General features: G+C 41.6%; 1 protein-coding gene across 1 annotated transcript; it reads left to right on the top strand.

Moving 5' to 3' along the window:
- Positions 1-3013: 3013 nt before the first annotated feature.
- ptpn20 (protein tyrosine phosphatase non-receptor type 20) lies at positions 3014-22176 on the top strand. The gene is made up of 46 exons (XM_076166045.1): positions 3014-3137; positions 3265-3428; positions 3617-3682; positions 3783-3962; positions 4478-4553; positions 5062-5145; positions 5716-5791; positions 5953-6103; positions 6629-6700; positions 7790-7964; positions 8283-8418; positions 8512-8650; positions 8734-8886; positions 9168-9341; positions 9439-9601; positions 9892-10153; positions 10253-10323; positions 10448-10525; positions 10641-10748; positions 10910-11026; positions 11133-11341; positions 11588-11689; positions 11872-11965; positions 12156-12241; positions 12487-12658; positions 13387-13598; positions 13778-13876; positions 14136-14638; positions 14775-15408; positions 15530-15700; positions 15809-15983; positions 16069-16279; positions 16525-16562; positions 16732-16818; positions 17365-17426; positions 17877-18038; positions 18126-18375; positions 18485-18591; positions 18699-18781; positions 19131-19264; positions 19363-19511; positions 20488-20578; positions 21003-21337; positions 21458-21673; positions 21879-21941; positions 22028-22176. Exons 1-46 carry the CDS (start codon positions 3014-3016, stop codon positions 22127-22129), a joined length of 7116 nt encoding a protein of 2371 aa, XP_076022160.1. The 3' UTR covers positions 22130-22176.
- Positions 22177-22873: the final 697 nt, after the last annotated feature.

Here is a 22873-nt window from a genome sequence, read left to right as displayed (position 1 = left end):
GCGGTTGAGCTCGGAATAGCAGCGGGCACTAACGGTGAAAAGTTTCCTCTCTTCAGCGTTGTTGTTGGCAGGAGATCAGATGAATGGGGCCGCCGGGTAGCTGATGGTTTCCATGCTCAGTTACCTGCATGAAGCGGAGCACAGGACATCAAAACAGCACTGCGATGATCTGCGGGATTAGATTACAGCCGTAGTGGAGGAAGAGAGAGAGAGAGAGAGAGAGAGAGAGAGGGAACACGGACGGATTACATATGTTACCAGGTAACCAGCTATTCTTGATGCTCTTCCTATAACGCTGCGTGACTGTTTGATGCCTGCATCTTTTATGATTTCACCCGTTTGTCCTCATCATTTTCTCAAGATTTCCCCCGATCAAAACTCCTTATCCGCACTATGATCACATCTAAAGTGGGATTCACCTTTAAGAGTCAAAACATACATTATATACTGCTGTCGGTGTTCAGGCCTTGCTGAGATGTGTCATCGTTAGACGGGCCCTTTAAACTGGAGACGTTGTGGTGACTGTGGAAGGTTTGTTTGTACGTTTGGTAAACAAGAAAATTGATTGTCATTGTGCGATTGCGTTTAGAGACCTATATAGTTCCTAAATAAGTGTTACTATCCCAGATCCCTTCAGTGTGGGTACACCACATAGCTTCATCCCTGTCTGTGGCTAAGTCATGGAGTTGTTGGCTAATGAACACATGCTGTAATAAGTTGTCGACTGATCAAATCAGGGCCCACAGATGGTGGATGGTGTCCAGGTGAAAGCTTTTCATTTGGAAGTTCTAACAGAGATGATGGAGCAAAGCAGCTTGGTTTACGGAACATATGCCTCTATAGAGCTTAGAACACTGGGTTTGAAGTGACACACAGTTATTATCTAGAATAATAACGATGCCATGTTATTGATCCAGTAAGCATGCTGTGATATAAGGAATACAATGAGACTGGATGTGATTTATACTGATGGTAAAAGTTCCTTTCTGTTTCTGTTTGACATATTTTGTGAGATAACACAGAGATTTCCTTACTACATCAAACTCAGGTAGGCTACATGGTGATGAGTGATAAGTCCAACCAAACAGGTAGATGTGACTCCCTGCTCAGGGTGTGAAGGAGTCAAACATTAACAACAAGCAGCCCACAGGGTGACAATAACCAAGAACCACATCAATCACATACACAGGTTGATAGATGATTGATGGCATTTCCCTCAGTTTACTCCACCACCAAGTCACTTCATTTGTTTCTGTTTGTGCAACTCAAAATAATCTTTGTCAAACAGAACTTACCTTCATGAGGCTGGACATTGCAAGCTATTGAAGTTTCAGAAACAAACGTGTCATCAGTTTGTCATTAGTGCACTCTAGTTCACTTCTAAAAGGAACTTCAAATTGAAGAACTCAATGAATTTGATTGTGATGGACTTTTTCCAGAACAGATATTTTGACTTCCCAAACACAAGTCTAATTGTAAAACTATATATCAGTATTAATGCTCTTTTTTTCCCCTCAAGCTTGTCAACTTTAAATGGCTCTGTTCATCTCTGTACATGTATGTCACTGTCTGACATGACATCATGGCACAATAGGAAGTCCACCTCCGTCTGATCAGCTCTATAGGTCAGAGTAAAGCCTATTACACAGCGGGAAGAGCTGAAAGAGGCAGAGGCAGTTAGACTAACAGACTCAATTAATCTAATCCCAGTTGTTCTTTTCCAGGTAGACCCGTCTCAAATAAATGTCACTGAATCCGAAATACCTTTGACAGTAAACATACATAATGAAAGTAGAAGAGGGAGTATTTTAGAAGAACGGTTTAAAGCTTTGGCACCAGCACCAACAACGCCTTTGACTTGCAATTGTTCAGTTTAGAGTTTAGTGGCTTGTTATGAATGGTGAGACATGAACAGTGTGTCATACTGAGAGTGCATGATCCATCTCTCACTGAAGATATAGAAATAACAAAAGTAATCAACACCAACTTCTTCCCATGACCTTGATAACCTCCCTCTAACATCTAACGCCACAGTTCAGTCATCAATCATTTGTGAGCTATCGGAGAAACAGAGATCCATAATGGCTGATCCCCTAATTTACAATTGTTCCTTTTACTGACTATAGGTACTTTAGAGTTAACTGGGTATTCAATTGTTGAATCAGCATCATCTGCGGTACATAATGGTGGTAGTCATTTGTTATTATCACTATCTGGCACTTCAAGATGATTCTATATATGAAAAAAGTTAGGTGGGGGAAAAAAGAAGTTACCTTAACACCAGTAGGATTGAGCTTGACTGATATTACCTTGATGGACAATTTCAAAGAATGGCTTGAAAATAGTATTTAAAAATGTATGTTTTGGCAAGAGAATCAGTGTCCCAGAACTGGATCCTTGTACCAGATCACAGCTACTTTTATAATTACAAATATATGATGTTATTTTAATCATGTACTGACTTTGAAGGACAATTACAAGCACATAAACAAAAGACACATTGGTGATGATAAAATAACTATTACCATCTTATTCCTTGACCTTGAAAACAAAACCATAGCAACTTGTATGATTTCATGTTATCTTGAGACATATTAATAGGAATCAATCCAGATCAAGATCCTTATCCAAACCAGATGTCACCAGCTGATAAGCTATCATTGGAAACTGAGGATTTTACTGTGAATGTTGATGTATTAGCAGTATCATGCACAAAAGATCAGCCAGATCAGCCTGAAAATGGGATGAAAATCAGTTGTTCCTCAGCCCAAACCCACCTCTACACACAGCTTTAAAGCCCCACTGATAACCTTTATGAGACAGACACAGAAGCAAAAACATCCTCTCCTTGGGAAGGTAAAAAATAGTTGAATCTAAATGAACAGACCCACTAGACTTGACTAGGACACGTTCTGCATGCATGACTTGCATTTGTCTATCCTGATGTATTCACTATATTGTTTTGTCCTTTATGTGCATATATCCGTAGGTGTGCATTTGGAATGTGTGTAGGATGAGCAGCACCTTTGTTAATTTAGCTGAAGTATTGGAGGCTCGAGGGGGACCTCTGCTGGAGGAGGAGGTCTGGTCTCTGCTGCTGGGTACTGCAGAGTCTCTGGTGGATGTGTCTGATAAGGGTAATTTACAAACAAAAACACATTTAGCAATACAAATGCAATGTACACATTTTAAATCCAACAAGAGTTTCTGCCCTCACCCTGAATCAGCAGCATAATTAATATTGAGGACTTTTTTTTTCCCCAGGTCATAACAATATGTGCAATATCATAAGCCCCGCCTCCTTGCTGTTGTCAGCCACTGGTACCTTAGCATTTAAGAACTGTGGCCTATCAGATGAGGTATCCACCTTCATCGCTCCGGAGATGCTACAGGGCCGTGCAAGCTCAACCAAACCTGCCATAGAGAGGGTCAGTGCTAACATCCTGAACATCCTGAACATCCAATCACACGAGAGCTAATGAAAGACTCACAGCTCATATTAAGTTGACAAATGATGTTAAGATGCAAAAGTGATCCCAGCCTCTTAGATTGGTGTGTGTGTGTGTTTGAGTGTGTGTTACGTTACTGTCTCTAACTGGGAACATCTATCACACAGATGTTGGTGTATTCACTGGGTATGACTCTGTACTGGTCAGTTGATTTCCAACTCCCCCAGAATCAGGTAGGATCTGCTGATACAGGCCTGTTTACTGTGTATCATCAATACCCCCCAGTCAACATGCTTCACTTTGGTGTTTATGTTGACACTCTCATTACTGCAGCCTGTCCAGCTGAGTGACAATCTAAACAGCCTCCTCCTGAGCATGTGTGAGGACCTGGCCCACCGCAGGGTCAACCTCAGTTCTGTTCTGGAAGCCTGCGAATCCCAGAATAAAACCTCCGTCCTGCCTCCACTTGCTAAAGTGATCAAACAGCTGGTGGAGGAGGTTTTCCATGAATCAGTGAGTATAAATCTGCATCTTTCCCTGTTTGGACACAAATTAGAATACTCAATGATGACACTACAGACACTACAACACCAGCACTACTACTACTACTAACAATAACGCAGGGACACAAGTGCTTATATTTCATGATCCTCAAATTTCACCCTTGAATGTATACAGTTTTGGAGTGAATGTATTAGTATTGATTTAATGTGCAGATTCTTTCCTTTAGATTATCTTTCTCTTATTGTATCTGGGTTTTTACATCAATGAACATATTTTAGCACTTCATTCTTATAGTAATTTATTATGTGTATATGCAATTTTATAGTCAAGAAGGTCACACAGTTTTAAAACGAAAGGCAGAGAGAGACTAAAATATTATGGTAATCTGACACATTTAATGTTGCTTGGCTTGTCTCTTGCCTGTCTTGACTTGGAACTTCATTACCAAGATATGACACTTATTTGTGACTTCCAAAATAATGTTAACAACAGTCCAACTCTAGTAATACTTTTCTTTCCTCCAGATGGGCCAAGGCTCTGTGCCTGACAGCACCGTCCCACTGAGTGGCAGGAGTCAGATGATAAGAGAGAGGCTACATGGTGAGCATGCATCTATTTCCTAGTAAATCTAAACCTCTGTGCCCCTAAGGACTCAGTACAGACAATAGGTGCCTTACTATTCAACGTTCATTTTAAATACTGCTGTATCGTATATGTTTTCAGTATCGTATTGCAATAATCAACAAGAGTGTGCTTAAGGCTTTCAAAACAATAATCTGTTCATATTTGGTCCAAACCTCTGAAAGCAACAGAATGAAATGTATTAATTTCTCTCTTCCACTGTCGCCATTTGGTTGGGGGTGGATTTATTTTATATGGAAGCTTCTATTATTTTTCTATTCTGCAACTGCACCAAAGACCTCCAGTGTGTGTATATACAGTCTCAGTCTACATCCCATTACAAAAAAGTGTACTTCAATCATTTCACCTGAATCAAGCGCAGGAAAGGTTTTGGACACTCCTATGAGAGTCCAAACCTTTCATTGTCTCCATAAAAGTTGAGACGGCATCAAACTTTGCTGTCACCATCATTTCTTATCTTTGACAGGGAAGAGAGGGCCATTTGCAGACTTCAATGAAGTTTGTGCAGCTGAAGGAAGAAGATACTCAACAGACTCTGACTCAAAGTCAGGTACCTTTATGACGCAGAGAAAAGCAAATGTAGGATGAGGTTTGAGAAGGCTACACAGACGTGGCTTCATTCATTTGAGATTGAGTGAGGCCAGAATGGGTCCTGGAGGGGTTAATTGTTTATTATATTTACTTATCGTGAAACAAGTTATAGAATTGATGATTAATATAACTCCAATTGGATATATAAGTTCAAACTCCCTACACATTTCTTTCAGCACAACATCCATTGCCAAAGCTTAGATTCCTTGCCCTCTTCACTTTCTAAAACAAATAGTATATGATATATAATACATAAATAAGTAAAAATCATTGTGTCTCCAAGCTATTTTCCCTGAGCTCCTGTAAATTGGGACACACTGCACTAAAATTCTCAAAATATCAACTATTTTGGTGATATATATATTTTTCTTACTATACTGTTACTAAATTCTTGCAGCATCTAGACTCAAAATATTATCTATCATCAAAATTTCTAATGTATTTCCTGTCCATGTTCAGGTCCTGGATACTCTGTCATCTGTGACAGTGTTGTTACACTGACAGTTCTTTTTTTCCTGTCTGTTTTTAGGAAGTTTACCACAGAGACATTGGAGACAGAGGCCCAGGAGCTCCCCTACACCTTTGTACCCAGTTGCTTTGGACAGGTAGATAGTACATGCACTTTCTGTTCACACGCATACACAAATAAGCATCCATTTGGCTCTGCTTCTTTGTAGTCGGTGTATACTGTAAATATCACTTTTCCTACATCTCTACAAATTTCTTAAGCAATCTACCTTTCCAACCCTCATCATCTCTCCTTCAGACTCCCTCGTGGGGTTCGTCACAGAGACAGCAGCTGCAGTTGGGTGGGCAGGGGGCCCCACAATGATATCTCTCCCAAGACAGCTAGATCTCACAGTCCTTCCATCACCTTCAGTGAGTCCTCCATCAGTCTGAGCCAGAAGAAAGCTAAGGTAAGATCCAATTTATATCCACTCTTCAGTGGCCAGAATGAATTTTAGATGGCGATGCGAAGCTTTTATTTTCTGCACGACTGTGTTTGAGATGTATCTGCATTAGAGACATCTTAAACAATTTCCATAATCGATAGTGGAAACAAATGAATTACTAACTGTATAAATTCTAACACCACTAGGGGCAGCAGTCACAACAATACTCTATTGAAGCAGGGTGTTATGTTGCTAAAGACACTTATAACGTCACAAGTCAAAGCTACAATGATACCATTAACCCTCTGGGGGGTTAATGCTATCATTTTCCAAGTAGATAAAGTGAGCTTAAGAAAAGTACTTACTGGGTAATACACAGGAGAAACATGTGAGACACACTACATCAGATTGATCGTAATATACTTGAACCAAATGGGAGGCAAGATCAAAATGATCCCATTCAGTCAGAGTGAGCTGCTAACTCAGGTCAGATACTCTGCTGTCTGTGTTACTGCTCTGAATGTATGTTGTAAATATCTGACTTGCCAGGGTTTGGGTCCTGAGTTCTTCAGAATGCCAGATGAGCCAACAGTTTTTCTTGAGCTTCCAGGATCTATTGTGGTAAGTTCTTTGTAATATTCTAAGTTTGATTTGCAAAACCAATCAACTGTGTGTGTTGAAATGTATCCAAACTCTTTTGGAACATGTTGTTGGCATCAAATTTAGAATTACTGTTTATTTCAAAAACAAAGTTGAGTTTGAATCATAAATGAGCTTGTATTAGTATAGTTGAGTCTTTTTTTTCTTCAAATCACTGCTCTTGACTCAACTTTTTTGGAATTAGGTTATAGGCGTATTCCTTGTTTCTATATACACGGCTCAAAAACATTAAGGGAAGACTTAATCATCACATTATAACACCAAGTCAGTTAAACTTCAGGGATAGCAATATGTCCATTTATGAAGGACAAGTGATTCTGAATCGCTTTCCCCTGCTTTGGTCCAAATGAAAGTGATAACAGGTTCAATAGAGAGTCAAAAGCAAGACAACCCCCCAAAAAGGAATGAATTGTTTAGCATGCGGTGGCCATAGATGAGTCAGTACCTGCAGTCCAATCAGTTTGCAGAGTAGTTCAGCTGCTCCAGGGTGGCACATCCCAACACAGTCTCAAGAGAATGGAGGAGATACCAGGAGACCAGCTGCTACACAAGGAGATCTGGGCAAGGCTGTAGAAGGGCATTGACCCAGCAGCAGGACCGGTATCGGGCCAGCTTCTTTGCTCCTAAATGGACAGATTGATAACTGAAAATAATCTGAGAGGCAGAGCAGAAAGCAAAACGCTAACTAAACACCAAGAAACACAAAATACGAGGGTGAAGGCAGACTAACAAGGTTACAAGGTACACAGAGGAACAAAGAGAAACAGATGGGAACCAGGGAACATAACCAGGACAGAGCAGGAACACTGGTGTGCTCTGTACACAGACACAAGGGCAGTAAGGTCAAATACACAACCACAGAAAATAGTACAAAAAACAGGAAATAACACAAAAACAACAAAACACAGAATCATAACACTCTCAATGTCCTCTATTCTGCAAACTGCACTTTTTAGTTCACTATTTGAACTCCTGTGTTTCCCTTCCATCCTACACTTAATATAATTGTATGTATAATTGCGTGTCTGTGTGTGTGCGTATGTTCCACAGTATAAAAAAGGCAGATCATCAGCATCTCAGAGAGAAGTGACTGTGAATCTACCTAATGGTCAGTATGTGATGGTTCGCTGTGACATCAAGTCCAAAGCCAGAGATGTGTTTGACATGGTGGTGGCTCACACTAACCTGGTGGAACACTTCTACTTCGGCCTCGCCTTCCTAGATGGTAAGACTGGACAAAGACATAACATCTGACTTTGTTTTTTTGCTGCCTGATAACCAAAATTATCCTAACTTATCCTAATTATACTGAACTCGCTCCATCCTAAATATTCCAGCATACAATAACATTGAATTGCTTCTAACAAAATAATTTCTAAAAATATTTTCTTGTCTACTTGTTTGTTTCTGTGACATACATTGGGGAGCCTGAGAAAAACAAAAACATTATTAAAAATAGATTTTGGGGATACAGTCTAAATGTCTCTTATGTCTGAGAAAATTGTTATAAATGTCTTTATGTTTATTTTTTGTCATTCTGCAGATGATGAATATTTCTTTTTGGAACATGAGACTAAAATCTCCAAAGTTGCTCCTGACAGTTGGAGAAAAGGGGACACAGACGCCTTCTTGTTGTTTCTTCGAGTCAAATATTTTGTTGATGACATCTACTTCGTTTTGTGAGTGCCAGGGTTTTAGTTTCATACAAGAAAATCTCTACATAGATTTGTCAGTTTGCCACTTATTCTTTCATCTCATTTCCTGTGTTTAAGGCACAGAATGACACGTCACCAGTACTACTTACAGCTGCGTAAGGACATCTTAGAGGACAGGATTTACTGTAATGAGGACACAGGCTTGTTCCTGGCCGCTCTTGCTCTGCAAGCTGAGTGTGGTGATTACATGCCAGAGGTAATTATGACACTAAATACACTGTTCTCGTGACGTGTTTAGATATCAGCATCATTTGATTCCTTTTGTGGTATCTGCTTTAGTTGTATGGTAAGAATTACTACCAGCCGGAGCATTATGTGTCCAAGAGGATGCTGGAGAAGCTGGCCCTGCCAAGTATAAGAGAGGAGTTACCAAGGTTACACGCAGGTCATGCCCAGATGCTTCCTGAAGAGGCAGAGACAGAATACCTGAAGGTACACACATTATCTCACACACACACAAATAGAAAAGAGTTCAGCCAATTATATCCTTTTTCTAATGGAATTTCTTTTTGTCAGTTTTGAAAATATGGAAAATTATCTATAACTGCGTTCCACCCTGTTGGGATTCCACGCAATATAAATATCAGTTAAATAGCAAAAAAAGGTCACACAAAAACACACACACACACACACACACACACACACACACACACACACACACACACACACACACACACACCCTTTTACTATTGTGTATGTGTGCATCATATCAGATTGCCCAGCAGTTACCAGAGTACGGGGTTATGTTCCATCGTGTGGAAAGAGAGAAGAGAGAGTTTGTTTTGGGAGTCTGTGCCAAAGGAATGATCGTGTATGAGATGAGGAATCATGTCCGGACCATCACCAGGCGTTTCCTCTGGAGGGAGACCAACTCCATATCCACTGGGGTAAAAACAGGCCTTTCAGACAGCTTCCACCGTACCAGACACAAACTGTACCGCTTACTTTGTTTTGATTCATCATGTTGTTGTGTCTGTCTCCCAGCGGCGTAAAGTGATCATAGAGTGTGGCGGGCCCAGCGGAAAGAAATACACCTTTGTAACCGAGAGCTCTAAAATAGCTCAGTACCTCCTCAACCTCTGCTCGGCACAGCACAAGTTCCATAGTGAGATGACGTCGCGGCAGCTGAACCACAGCATGGTACCAGGTGGGAAAACCTTTGTACCTTTTCAATTCTGATTTGCCAGTTAATGATTCATTCATTTATTTGAGGTATTAATCGGTGTTTTTTCTCAATGAAAAGTTTAAATTGAGATCCCTTTGATTCAACCAATAAAATGAATGTGATATGTAACTTCAAATTTATTTTATTGATCTAAGGTAGAGGTAGAGGGTCATTTTCCATAGCACTGCCAATCTCTCACTAATTTCACAAGTTTAACACACAAAGGTTAGAGTGAAGAATAACAAAATAGATATTTCTATTTTTCTCCCCAGATGACAACTTAGAGAAATACATGTCAGTTTACCACTGTCGTAACTTGAACATGAAGCCGCTGTCGTGCTCAGAGGGCATGTTGAACCACGTGGGTTTGTCTGCTGCTCAGCAAGATTCCCTTTCAAAATCCTGCGACGACCTGACTTCCAAGTTAGAGGCACGGCTTCGCCATCAGAGAGAGTTGAGGAGGGAGATATGCAGAGAGGTGAACAAGGAACTGCACGAAACAGGAGACGTCAGAGAGTCAAAGGAGTCTTGGAGGTAGGCCTGTATGATTAGTGAAGTCGAATCCAAAGAACATTGCCATATTCTAAACATATTTCAGATTTTGCTGAACTTGGTTGTGCATGTCTTTTGTAGCATGACTGCGAGGAGGATGTCCTCTGTGTCGATGCAAAAGCAGGACACTGAGGGGTCGTCTTCCATAAGAGGTAAATATGACATCATTGCTTTCTGCCTTTTTGTCTTCTGTACAAAAATCTACACAAGCTGCCTGTCTAAGCATATTTGATTCTGTTTAAATGTTAAATTCTGTGCAAATGCTGTGCTTTGTAGTTGACACCCCAACTAGAACCCCACAGGAAAGAGAAATCGTCTGTGTGACCTTAAAGAAAGACACCAAATTAGGCTTTGGTAAGTTTGTTAAAGAAGCATTAATTGCAGAGCTTCATGGAAAAATTCATAAGCACACATATCTGATTCGTAGGCAGCAAACGTTTCTTTTGGCCCTCCTCTCCTGTCATTTCAGGCTTTGTCATAGTGGGAGAGGATAACACAGGTAAACTTGATCTTGGGATTTTTGTAGCTTCCATTGTGCCTGATGGCCCAGCAGACAAAGACGGACGAATCAAACCAGGTACAGAGCAGCACCAGTGTCCATTAGCCTTAATTTAAACTATGTCAGCTTTTAGAGGATTGGGGGTAAAATGGGTTGAATAGAACAGATTCATTCATTTTAAGGAACCTGCCTCGTATAGTGTTTTGTGATTTTTAATTATGTTTTTGTTTGATTGGAAGGTGGACGTCTGATCTCCCTCAATAAGATTAGTTTGGAAGGGGTGACCTTCAGTGACGCGGTCGCCATCTTACAGTCGAGCCCTGATGAGGTGGAGCTCATTGTGTCTCAGCCTAAACGTATGATGTTCTTCTCACCCTCTCATCCGTGTATTTAGGAGTATTGCAGATAATAACTAACATAATGCAACGGCTCTTTGATCTAACCTTGTTGTGTTGTCACCAGATCTCCTGAAGGACAGTAAGAGTTTCCTGAGTCAAAGTACTCTAGGTTTGACATTGGAAAGGGGCTTTGGCTCGCAGACCACCCTGACTGGCACAGAGTTCCATCCCACCATGATGGAACTGGAGGAGGCAATGGTTCTGTCCAATATGGCCTCTCCGAAACAAAACAGGAGGCTTCACATTCCTGTAGTGCGAATACATGACGCCAAGGTTAGAACCATCCCTCAAACCAGTGATGCATAGAGAGTAGTGACTTTGGTTCCATGGAGACAAGGAACATTACAGTTAAGAGGTAGCCAGTTGTTAAATGGATTAGAAGCTTAGATTAATGTGGTCATAAAATGAACCTTGATAGAGTTGTCATCATTGTTTTGACTGCATGTCTTCCTTCTGTTGTCCTTTCTCCTTTTACAACATTCTCTATCTTATGTTTCCTCTTCCTTGATCCTTCTTTAGGATATGTGTTCCAGGTCTCCATCTGTTCTAAGTCTGAAAACTGGGGAGCAGTTTGTAGTGGACCTGAAGAAAACCAAAGGCAGTCTTGGCATCAGTGTCGCAGTGAGTATTGTTACACTACCGTTTGTATTGTATAGTCTTCATTTTTGCCTTACCGAGCCACTGAACAACTTTGAAACTATTATCTGGGTCTGCCTCAAAATATACTATAATGTATAATAATAATAAAATAACCTCCCTCTCCACAAATGATGGACACATGATGTTTTCATTCTTACCAAAAGGGAGGAATAAACACCAGTGTACGATATGGAGGCATCTACATCAAGAGTCTGGTGCCTGGAGGTGCTGCAGAGCAAGATCGGCGCATTCAGATTGGTAAATCAGTTCATCAGCTACCAACTTACATGCTCTTATGTGTTTACAATCAAAACGTTCCTTTACACCAGACATGCCAACATTAACTTACTGTATATAATGAGAGAGAGCACACACACACACACGCACACACACACACACACACACTTCCACCCCCTGACACACAAGCCGTTTATGTTCTATTTGACAGGTGACAGACTGCTGCAAGTTGACGGGTCCAACATGAGGAGTGTGACTCACCAACGAGCTGTTGACTGCCTGAAGCGAACTGGGGAGGTAACACACACACGCACACTGTCACTTACAGTTATCAGTGGCATCTATGCTCAATTTTGGTAATTTTGTAATCTGTTTTATTGATTTAATAAATATAAATTACCTGAATAATGTTACATAACCCAGCTAGTCCCAAGCTTCTGACTTTGCTGTCGCCTTTTCTAATAATAATGCTTATGTTGCTTTGTGTCTCACTGCTGTTTGTTTTATCGTCTATCGTATTTTATTGTGTAATTGTCCCATAGGTGGTGAGCCTGCTTTTGGAAAGGGAGCCAACAATAATGTTTGAGCCCAGATCTGAATCACCCTGCCCCCCTTCAGTCCCTAGTCCAGCACATATACAGTCCCCCAGGGCTGAAGTCTCCATGGAAACAACCTTGAGTGGCAAAGTCAAGGACTACAGCTTTGTGACCGATGGTGGGAAGGGAGAGAAAAAGAGAAAAATACACTCTCACAAAAACAAAGATACACAGTGACAGGCAGACAGACACACTCACACATACACACACGGCCTGGAGATGTGTGTGAGTCATCTGACAGCTACATTGTGCTTGCTGACATACAGTAGTTATCCAGGTCTTTATGCTGCCTCAACCCTGAGTCTGTTTGCCCTGAAAAGTCAAAGCTGCTTGTTCACAGCTTAAGGATAGTTAAAGGGACAGCATCCTGTCTACCAAAGTCAGTAGTTCTTTACTGTAAATTTCATCCATTCATTCTCTATACCTGTTTATCTGTATAACATAGAAGGTGGCAATCATCCACATTTAAATCCTTAAATTGTTTTGGGTAAAATCTAACAAATTAAGAAATAATCCTCCTTAAGGTATATTTCTCCTTAAAATTCCTCTGCTACTGGATTAGATCAGATGTACTACACTAATATTTTCTATTTTCTATTATTAAAGTTCCCATGATCATATACGTAAAAGAAAATGTGGTAGAATTTCTGAGTCACTGAATTATCTAAATGACTGTAGTTGAATTTCCTTGGGGCCAAAGACTTTTACCCTTAAAATGATAACATCAAAACACTCTTCTCTTCTTAATCAGTAAATCTGGCCACTTGTTGGGAATGATCAGTCAATGAATCTTTAGCTATTGTCCTTGTTTGATCCTAAAGAGATTCCACTTTTTCACATTTCTAGAAAACACGTATGCGGTCGTACTGAAGAAGAACTTATCTGGTCTGGGATTCAGCTTTCACATCTCTCAGCTGGACTCAAGAACAGATCATGGCAGCGTGGTCCGCATCAAGCGTCTGTTTCCAGGCCAGCCAGCGCTGGAGAGCGGCCTCCTGCATGTGGGAGATGTCATTCTCTCCATTAACAAAGAGCCAGTCAAGGACCTCTCCTACCAGGTAAAGTGAAAAACAATCATGTAGTCAATCCCTATCTCAGCAGAAACAAATATTTGCACATATTTGTACTGTAGTACTGAAGTGTTACTGTGGGAATAAGGATATCAGCATACTATTACTATGTACAGATGGAGCTTGCTTCTCCCTTACAACATACCATTCATTCTGTGCTGTTTCAGAGGGTTTTGTTCCTGCTACGTAGCGTTCCATCTGAAGTTCATCTGCTGATCTGCAGACCGTCTGCTGAAGTACTGTATGACATAGTTAACAACACACTGGTGAGCTCACACAGACATAACTGCACAAGACACAACCTTTGCTGAAACACAAAACTCTTACAAGTCAGCAAATCAAAGCAAAAAACCCAGGTGAACATCAGTAATGGCTCTGTGAAATTTGTTGTGTCAGGTAACCAGCATACACAATAAAAATATAGCCATTACAAATGTTATTAGTTGCACCTGTGCTGACAAGTAAAAATGTGTGTGAGACAGATCTATACAGAGAAAACCATCTCACCTCCTGTCTCACTTGTAGAGTCCTGTACTCCGTGAAGTTCGGTCACACTCTCTGGACATCCGACTAGGGGAGGATTACAGCCAGCTTCTTAAGAGTCAAGATATCATCAATATGGCCGTAAAGAAAAGGGACTCTTCCCTGGACGAACAACTGATGAACACAGTGGAGAAAAGTCAAGACCTCCCTGTGTTCCTTGAGAGGCAGGAGATTCTGGACAGTGACATACCAGCAAACCAAATTCCTCCAACTCATCTTCATGCACTGTCCTCGCTTACTTCACCTCCATCATCACCCTCACCAGCCACAGGTGCCTCCCAAGGATTGCCTAGATTACCTGCCTCTAACTCTTCACCAGCTCCACCAGATTCACTACCAATAATGGGGAAACCAGAGGAGCTAAAGGAACTAGAAGAAAAAGAGGAGACCAAGGATTTGGGCCAGGATGTTACAAAGACATCAGGTTCGGCTGTGATGCTCACAGATATATTTCCAAAGACTGCTTCAAGCTCTCTTTATGCCAGGTAATATGCCACATAGATGCAGACACAATGATTATCTATTTGTTAAAATGAATGTGACCTAAGACCCATTTTAACAACAAAAAACAATGATAGTAACAAAGCAAAACTGATTTGTGCTTAATGTGTTGTCTTATAGTGGAGTCAGAGAGGAGGCTGATGGAAGTGTGACCTACTGCCTCATGGGAAATGGCCTGACTATCGTGGCCGATGAAGAGTACTTGACCATTAGCTCCACCTTGGAGCCTCATCACAAAGTTCCTTCCACAACTCCTCACACCCTAACAACCAATCCCAGCTGTCAAACCTCCAACAGCACCTCCATGGGCTGTACCTCCAGCACAAAGAACCAAAACATCATTTGTCACATGACCACTACTGCGGTCTTGCCCCTCAGCCTTTCCTGTGACACCTTTACTACTTGCCCCTTGTTACACCCATCTCAGCCACTCACAACTCAGCCACCTATAGCCAATACTATTCAGCAAGGGCTACCTCCAAGTCAGTACAGTACCCTCTCCGTGAACTGCCACCCTGCTATGCCTCCACCCCAGAGTCCTCCTCCGCCTCTGACTCCCATTACAGCGCAGATTTCCTCTGTGGCTCCCTGTACCAATCCCCCTTCCCCAACCTTTGCATCCACAATACTACCTCCCGCAGTCCAGAGCCGCACACCACAGATAGAGGAACAACAACAGACGAAAGAAAAGGAATACAAGCATTATGATGATGATGATGATGTAGACGAGGAGGAGGAGGAGAGTCGCAGAAAGGCAAGTTTGTGATGTTTGTTCTCATGGTTCACTCTTTTGCCGTTACTACGTCATACTATCGCTTTAAGAATAGGTTCTGTATATATACAGAACCTATACAAAACATGTTTCCTTCCTGCAGGGATTAGTTAAAGAGTTTGAGCTGACTGTGTTTCTGACCAAGTCCAGAAGTGGAAGCTTTGGGTTCACCATCTCTCGAAGCAAAATTGATAACTGCTACTACATACAGGAAATCCTGGAAAATCCTGCCAAGGCAGATGGACGACTGAGAGCAGGAGACAGACTCATCACGGTACACACACATGCACCTATGACATTCCTGACATTTAACATCATCTTGGTGTATGGAACTGGTAAATGTGTTGCTCATGATTCTACTGTATCTGTCCCATGTCTTCAGGTAAATGGGCATCATGTCACCCATGTGGCAGATGATGTTGCCATGACAATTCTCAGGTCATCTCCAAGGAGACTGAGTATGACCCTAGGGAGGGCAGTTACCAACTTGGTGGCTCCACCTCCATGCGACAGCTTGCCTGATATAGTCCTGCACAAGACACCTTCAGGGCAGCTTGGTGGGACTTCATACTTAACACACCAGTCAGTATGGAAACTTTGTTGTTTGCATCGTTTGATTTTTTCTGTGTGTTCCCTCTTCAGGCATAAAGCTGACGGGTGGCATTGGCAGCAAATGGCAGGGAATATACTGTCTAGAGGTGGTACCAGGTTCCCCGGCCAGCGAAGAGGGCAGCGTCCAACCCAATGACAAGATCCTTTACATCTGTGGCAGGTGCACCTTGGGAATGACCCTGGAGGACGCGGTTAAAGCCTGTGAGAACGCTCCTCGTAAAGTCAAACTCAGAATCCTCAGGTTTGTGCTTTGGGGTTTGGGCTAGGTTCGAAACTGCATGTTCAGGTTAAGTGCAGTCCACACATTCCGTGTATGAGAGAAAGGAGGACAATCAATAATCAATGAATCACTGACGATTCTCTGACTGCCCCCATGCATGGATAACTGACAACTCTTAGATTTCCCTCTGGGTTGTTTTTGATTTTGTATACCATTTGGAGAGCTTGCTTTGAGTGTTTCTGTTCTGTTTTTGTCACATATCGCAGAGACGACCAGCCAGTGACTCCCAAGGCAAAATGGAATGGTAAGAGAGTAATGAGAGTTATTACATCAGTTAGTCCCAGTTCACTTAAACGTGAAGTTTGGTTGTTATATGCACTGATGGACTGCATGGCAACCACAATTGTTTATCCTCGAGTACATATATTGCTTCCACTGAGCCCTTGATCGCTAAACAAATATTCTTTTTGCAGGTCTCTTTGATTGGAAAAAGGACAGGAAGTCTTTGGATCGTTTTGAAGATCCAGGCGCTCCAGAGAAAATCTTGCCTTCTGAGGATGGTTGGTATATTTTCTTCCTTTCTGCCTGTTCCTCCTCCGTCCATCTCCTCTTTACTTTTCATCACCTCTTTCTATTAGCGCTAAAATGGGTTAGTTTACTTGTGGTCCCCTTGTCTAAATTCAGAGCTAAAGACTAAAACAAAGCTCTATTTGCAGCTCTGTGCATGTGTGTGTGTGTGCGTGTGTGCCTACAGCCTTGCAGTCCAATATGCCAGTGGAGGGCCAAAGACTCGCCAAAGGCTCGCTAATTATTAATCCTGCAGTGAGAGCCCAGGATCTGTCAGCATTCAACACAACACAACACAACACAACACAACACACACACACACACACACACACACACACACACACACACACACACACACACACTGCCATACAGACAGAGGGCTATAGCGCAGGTAGCTCAGTTGCCTGGTGACTGTGCATGCAGGTAAGGGACGGTGGACAAGGCCCATCTGAAAAGACTTCTGGACTGTTGTCATAGGAGGACTGGATTGGTGAATGTTTGGATCTAATACATCATTTTTGTATTCTCTTTTTTTCCAGATAAAGTTGTTTGTAGGACTGCTGGTCAATTCAGATGTCATTCTCTCACTTCAGAGCAAGATGTAAGTTTCAGAATTTGTATGTTTTTCTCCTTATGTAAGTTGTGTTTACTGTGTTCATACTTTGTCGTCTGTGTGTGTGTGTGTGTGTGTGTGTGATGTAATACCATTTTCTCCTATTTCCTGAATAACCCTTATCTGTTCTGCTGTGACTATGAGGGGGACAAGTGCGTGAAATGCATTATCCATTACACACGCACACGCACACGCACACACACACGCACACACACACACGCACACACACACGCACATATCCACATACACATACACATACACATACACATACACATACACATACACATACACACATGCACTAAAAAGGGAATCCATTCCTTACAGTCTGTCTCCGTCATCCTTCCTCCTTCCTTCTACCTTTTCAAATGTTTGCTACCGATTCCCTCACATTCTTTCTTTCTCTGGCTCTCTCCCTTGAATCCTTGTCTGCTTCATCAGAGTTGCATCATGCAAGTAGAATTTACAAAACCAGAAGGAGGTGGTTTAGGTTTTGCTTTGGTTGGGGGAACCAATGGTAGCATGCTCAGAGTGAGGGATATCTGCTGTGGGGGACTGGCTGAGCAGGATGGCCGACTAAAAGTTGGAGATATTTTATTAGAGGTAACAATCCATCACAGCGCATCTGCAATACTTCCAGAATTTGACCTGGACATGTTGAAAACCCTGATCCTTATTGTGTTTCCACAGGTGAACAGTGTAATCGTGTCTGGGCTGAGCCACAGTAAAGTGGTGGATATCTTACGTAAGATTGAAGGGACTGTGCAGCTCACCATCTGCAGAGACACACTCCCAATATCCTACGCTGAATCACCTGCAGTGCCCAACATGTCTGCTCAAACTGCTTTTGCTGACCAGCTAGTGGTTGTGTCCAACCCGGAATCCTGCTGCTCACAGCATGTCGATGTCCTCATTGATAAACCAGTGGACCACCCACCAGGTACATGTTAAGGAGAACTCAAGTAATCCTATCCATACCACATTGGAAAAATACTTAAAACAGAATAATAGAACTGCACTGAGACATCACATTGCTCTTGTAAATCTAGAGGCAGCACCAGACCCAGTGTTTAAAGAAGAAAGTGTCATCCTTACCTCAGCACCTCATCCCTCTCAACAATTGACTGCTGTAACAGAGAAGGACACAATTAAACAGGTGACATCCATATCATACCCACACATTCACATTCAAGTATAGCCCAAACATCTGCTGTCTCCTAGTTCCTACCTGTTGGCTCATTTGGCATCTTTTCTGTTGACTAGGAGAGCGGTAACAGCACTCCCTCTCACCAAGCTTGCTGCCCATCCCTCAGTGTCACTGACATGTTGCATGGAGCTTCTGACAGGTAGATTCCTCAACTACTATCCTTTTACTTTGTCAGCCATTTCCCCTCTTTCCTTCCCTTCCTTCCCTCTGAAAGTGTTCCATCTTTCACCACAAGATAGCAGCAAAGAGCAAGAAATAAACACATGCCATGGGAACATGTATTTTGCCAGTGCTATGATATACGCCTTAAGGGCTTTAGTTAGGGGGTGTGTAGTGCAATATCATATATAGTATGACAGACATGCATAGATCCTTTAGCCTCTTGTCTATACTGCATTTTAGGTGGAAAGGAAATTCAGCCTTGCATGATTTCCAACCCTACCTACCGAAGAGTAAAAATGGTCTGGTTTCACCCCTGACTTCCCCAGGAAACTAACTGTGACCAAACTTTTGGACCAAACCTGCAAGGACGCCTGGAACACTCAGTCAGATGGTTGGAGCACTGAAGAAGAAGATGATGTCTTTGACACCAAAGGGCAAGAACTGACCTCGCCTGCAACAGGTAACTAGTCCCAATGTGTCATAGTTGAACATCTGATCTGATCTGCTTATATAGGCTACTTTGATATCTTCTTCACCTCCATGTCCATTTCTCTCCAGGCCCACCCATAGTTTCAGAGGAGGAGTTGGCCAGCTTAGCTCTCATTAATCCTGCTAAGACCAGCCAGTATTCAGGCTCCAGAGTCAAAGCCCTGATCCAGATTCTGCAGCATCAATTGGATCAGCAGGAACTGGTAAAAGAGTTTATGGTATGTGTGTGTAGTACAAATAATAATAGAATAAGGAATATGTACACCAAGCTGTCAGTCACTTTCATAACGGTAAATGTTATTGTAGTATTTCCCATTTTTATACATTTGGGATGATAACAAAACCAATTTTTGTATCATCCCAAATCATCACATTTTAGAAAAATTAGAGTAGTAGTTTTTGTCTTGTTTTGTATCTTAAGTTGTGTTGCTGTGTCAAAAGTGCCAAATCTTGATGATTCAACTCAAGTTTTTAACAAATGTAAGATTCCTCACTATCTCCAACCTCCTCCCACTAACACCTGCTGGTTCATCCAAGTGCAAAGCAAACTGGCCTGCTCACTTCATTCAATCTTAAGAGACATCATTGATCTGACAGCAGACTGTTATTCCACGCTAGAAATGTCTTCAGTGGATCAGCTGCTTTCTTGTTAGTCATAGTTTCAGACAAACTCGTGGCTGCAGGGAGAACGTGTCTCTTTGTGACAGAATACGGCTGTTTGACTTTTTGACTTTGCCATGAGCTGTGACACAGACTAACACACTTTGCTTAGCACAGTTATTTTTTTCAGTTCAGTGAAATCTGAATTTGGACAATTTTTTTACTTGGGAAGTTTTATATTTTTTAAATTTTATAAAGATTTCTTCGGCATTTGGTGCTCTGGTACCGCCAAAGATAATCTGCCTACAATGAGCTATTTGTGTGGACTTTGCATCGAAGAAAACAATGAGGATCTCAAGGTGAACTAATAAATCTAAGGAAAAAAACAAAAAAAAATTTAAATTTTTTAGCAACTTTGCAACTTTCTCATTTGCAGTTTTTGTACTTGCCCTATTTAAGTTGCTCAAGTATTCCAAGGGGATAGGGAAGAGCACTGAAGTTTAACGAAACTATGAAAAATACTGCAATGTATCTGCTTACCTACCAAATGATTGATTTTGTGTGATGGTGGTTTGGTTTTTGTTGTTCAATCAGGCCCTGGAGCACCTGAAGCCTTCCGACAACTGCCTGGTGGGAAAAGCCCCCGAGAACAGGGACAAGAACCGTTACAGAGACATTTTACCCTGTAAGTCTTATTCTTCTCCTTAGTCAGCACCTTTACAAGTACTTAGAATATTAACATTTGGACGATGCCCTTATTAAGGCAACCAATGAAACATCATGTAAATACCATAATCAGATTGAAATAAATCAGTGGAAACTCAGAGAATCAGACAATCAAACCTAGATTATGCAAAATAAATATTATCTACGAAAGGGAGGCCCTGCAGAAAAAGTTGGGGAACCACTGCAGTACAGTTACAGTAAAATGTAAGGCAGTGGTTCCCAAATAAATTGCCTTGTAGAAATTTTGGCCATGATGTAATTATGTTGTTCCCTGTTGTGACCCCGCAATATGACTTTTAACACAAGATGTCACCTCTCCTCTGGTTTCCACCTGCCTTGTGGTTTTTAATACCTTCACATCTACATACCTTTTCCTCTGATAGATGACAAAACCCGCGTAGCCATTGGAGATAACCAGGACTACATCAACGCCAGCTACATCCGCATGCAGGTTGGCCCTGAAGAGTTCTTCTACATCTCCTGCCAGGGTCCTCTGATCACCACAGTGGCAGCCTTCTGGCAAATGATCTGGGAAAACAAATCTGATGTGATTGCCATGATGACCCAAGAAGTAGAAAGAGGAAGAGTGAAATGTCAGAAGTACTGGCCAGAGAAGCTTGGTGTGCCTCTGGACACTGGCATGTACAAACTTCACCTGGATAACCTGCAGTACCTGGAGAACTTCCACATTAAGGTCATCCGCATGGTAGAGACTGAGGTGAGTCATGAAGGACGTGCACCTGTTGAGCAACATAGACACTATTATTTCATCAGATCTCACGTATATCAAATGCAAAAACTGCAGCTGAATGAATTTTTTTTTAACTTGTTATTTCAGACCGGTGACATGCATTTTGTCCATCATCTGAAGTTCACACACTGGCCTGATCACGGTGTGCCACACTGCTCAGAGCAACTGGTTCGCTTCATCCGCTACCTGAGAGCAGTGCATCGCAAGGGGCCCGTCACTGTGCACTGCAGCGCCGGCATCGGACGAACAGGAGTACTCATCTGCACCGACATCATCCTCAACCTCATCGAGAATGATTTGCCTGTATGTTCAAGCTTCTTTGTCATTTCTATTGATCTATTGTTTAATTTACCTTGACTACTTTTCGCATTGAACTCATAACTCAAGGCTGTGACTATTTATGAGTAGTTATTCAAATCAAATTTAGATAAATGTATGCTCCGACTATTCTCTAGATTAGCTCACACACATATTGTTCTTTCATCTCACATCTTTTTGTTGTTTTCAGATAAACGTGAGTGACATAGTGAAGAGGATGAGGCTGCAGCGGCATGGCTTGATTCAGACCAAGGTCAGTGCCAACAGAGAGGTGCAAGTTAAAGGTTCAAGCTTTAAAAGTGAACAAGCTAGACAAACCCTTTGTCTCTTTTCTTCCAGGAACAGTACCTCTTCTGCTACAAAGTCTGGTTGGAGGTTTTACAGGGCATTTTACAACTTCATGGCAACCAGTGGCAACCAGAGATTCCCAGAGACCACTAAGAAGTTTTGGTGGATTTGTAAAACACAGACTACGTATGACCATGTACATTCAATCACATTTGTTTTAGTTGTAGATGATTTTGTTAGTTACAATCTGGAAAAATATTCTAATTTTCTGATACATTGCAATGAATGTGTTGTGGATATGAGAGCAACTTTCACTTTTTGTTTCTTTTTGTTGTCTGTGTTGTGATAATCTCACTTTGTCGTAGTTCAAAGGTTTCTTGCCTTTTCAGGTTTAGTGACTTGCCTTCTGTGTTAAGCATCTTTTTCATTTTGTGTTACTAATTGAATATACCTAATTTATTATTCTTCAACTCCAACTCCATAGAGCTACAATCTGCACACCCTTTCATCTAATGTCACAAAAATCATGAAATATGTACAAGTGTAACTTTGTTATACCAAAATAAGTATCTGTTTGAAAACTTGATGAGTAGCAATTTAGAATCATATCACAACGTTTAGTGCTTTTGTACCCTGGAACAAAGGGCGTTAGCAAAAGAACATTATTTCTTCTGTTTCTCACCGCAGGAAGTGAAAAGAATCAAGTGCCTTGGAATGTCCCTTTCTTCTTATTGAGCCCAAGCCACTTGTCAAAAGTGCTCAGGGACAAGGAGCAAGACACTGACTTAAGAGCACACATTGGTGGTTAGGTTGAATGAGCAGTTGTCAGGCTCTTTAACAGGTCTTTGGTTGAACTAAACCAGAGGAGGATTCCATCTCTCCCGTGACTTCATTATA

The sequence above is a fragment of the Genypterus blacodes genome, unplaced genomic scaffold (assembly GCF_046128005.1).
Source record: "Genypterus blacodes isolate CSIRO-AG114 ecotype Tasmania unplaced genomic scaffold, CSIRO-AGI_Gbla_v1 ptg000012l_1, whole genome shotgun sequence".
Classification (NCBI taxonomy): domain Eukaryota; kingdom Metazoa; phylum Chordata; class Actinopteri; order Ophidiiformes; family Ophidiidae; genus Genypterus; species Genypterus blacodes.
The sequence above is the reverse complement of the archived record's forward strand: the minus strand, read 5'-3'. Positions and strand labels throughout refer to the sequence as shown.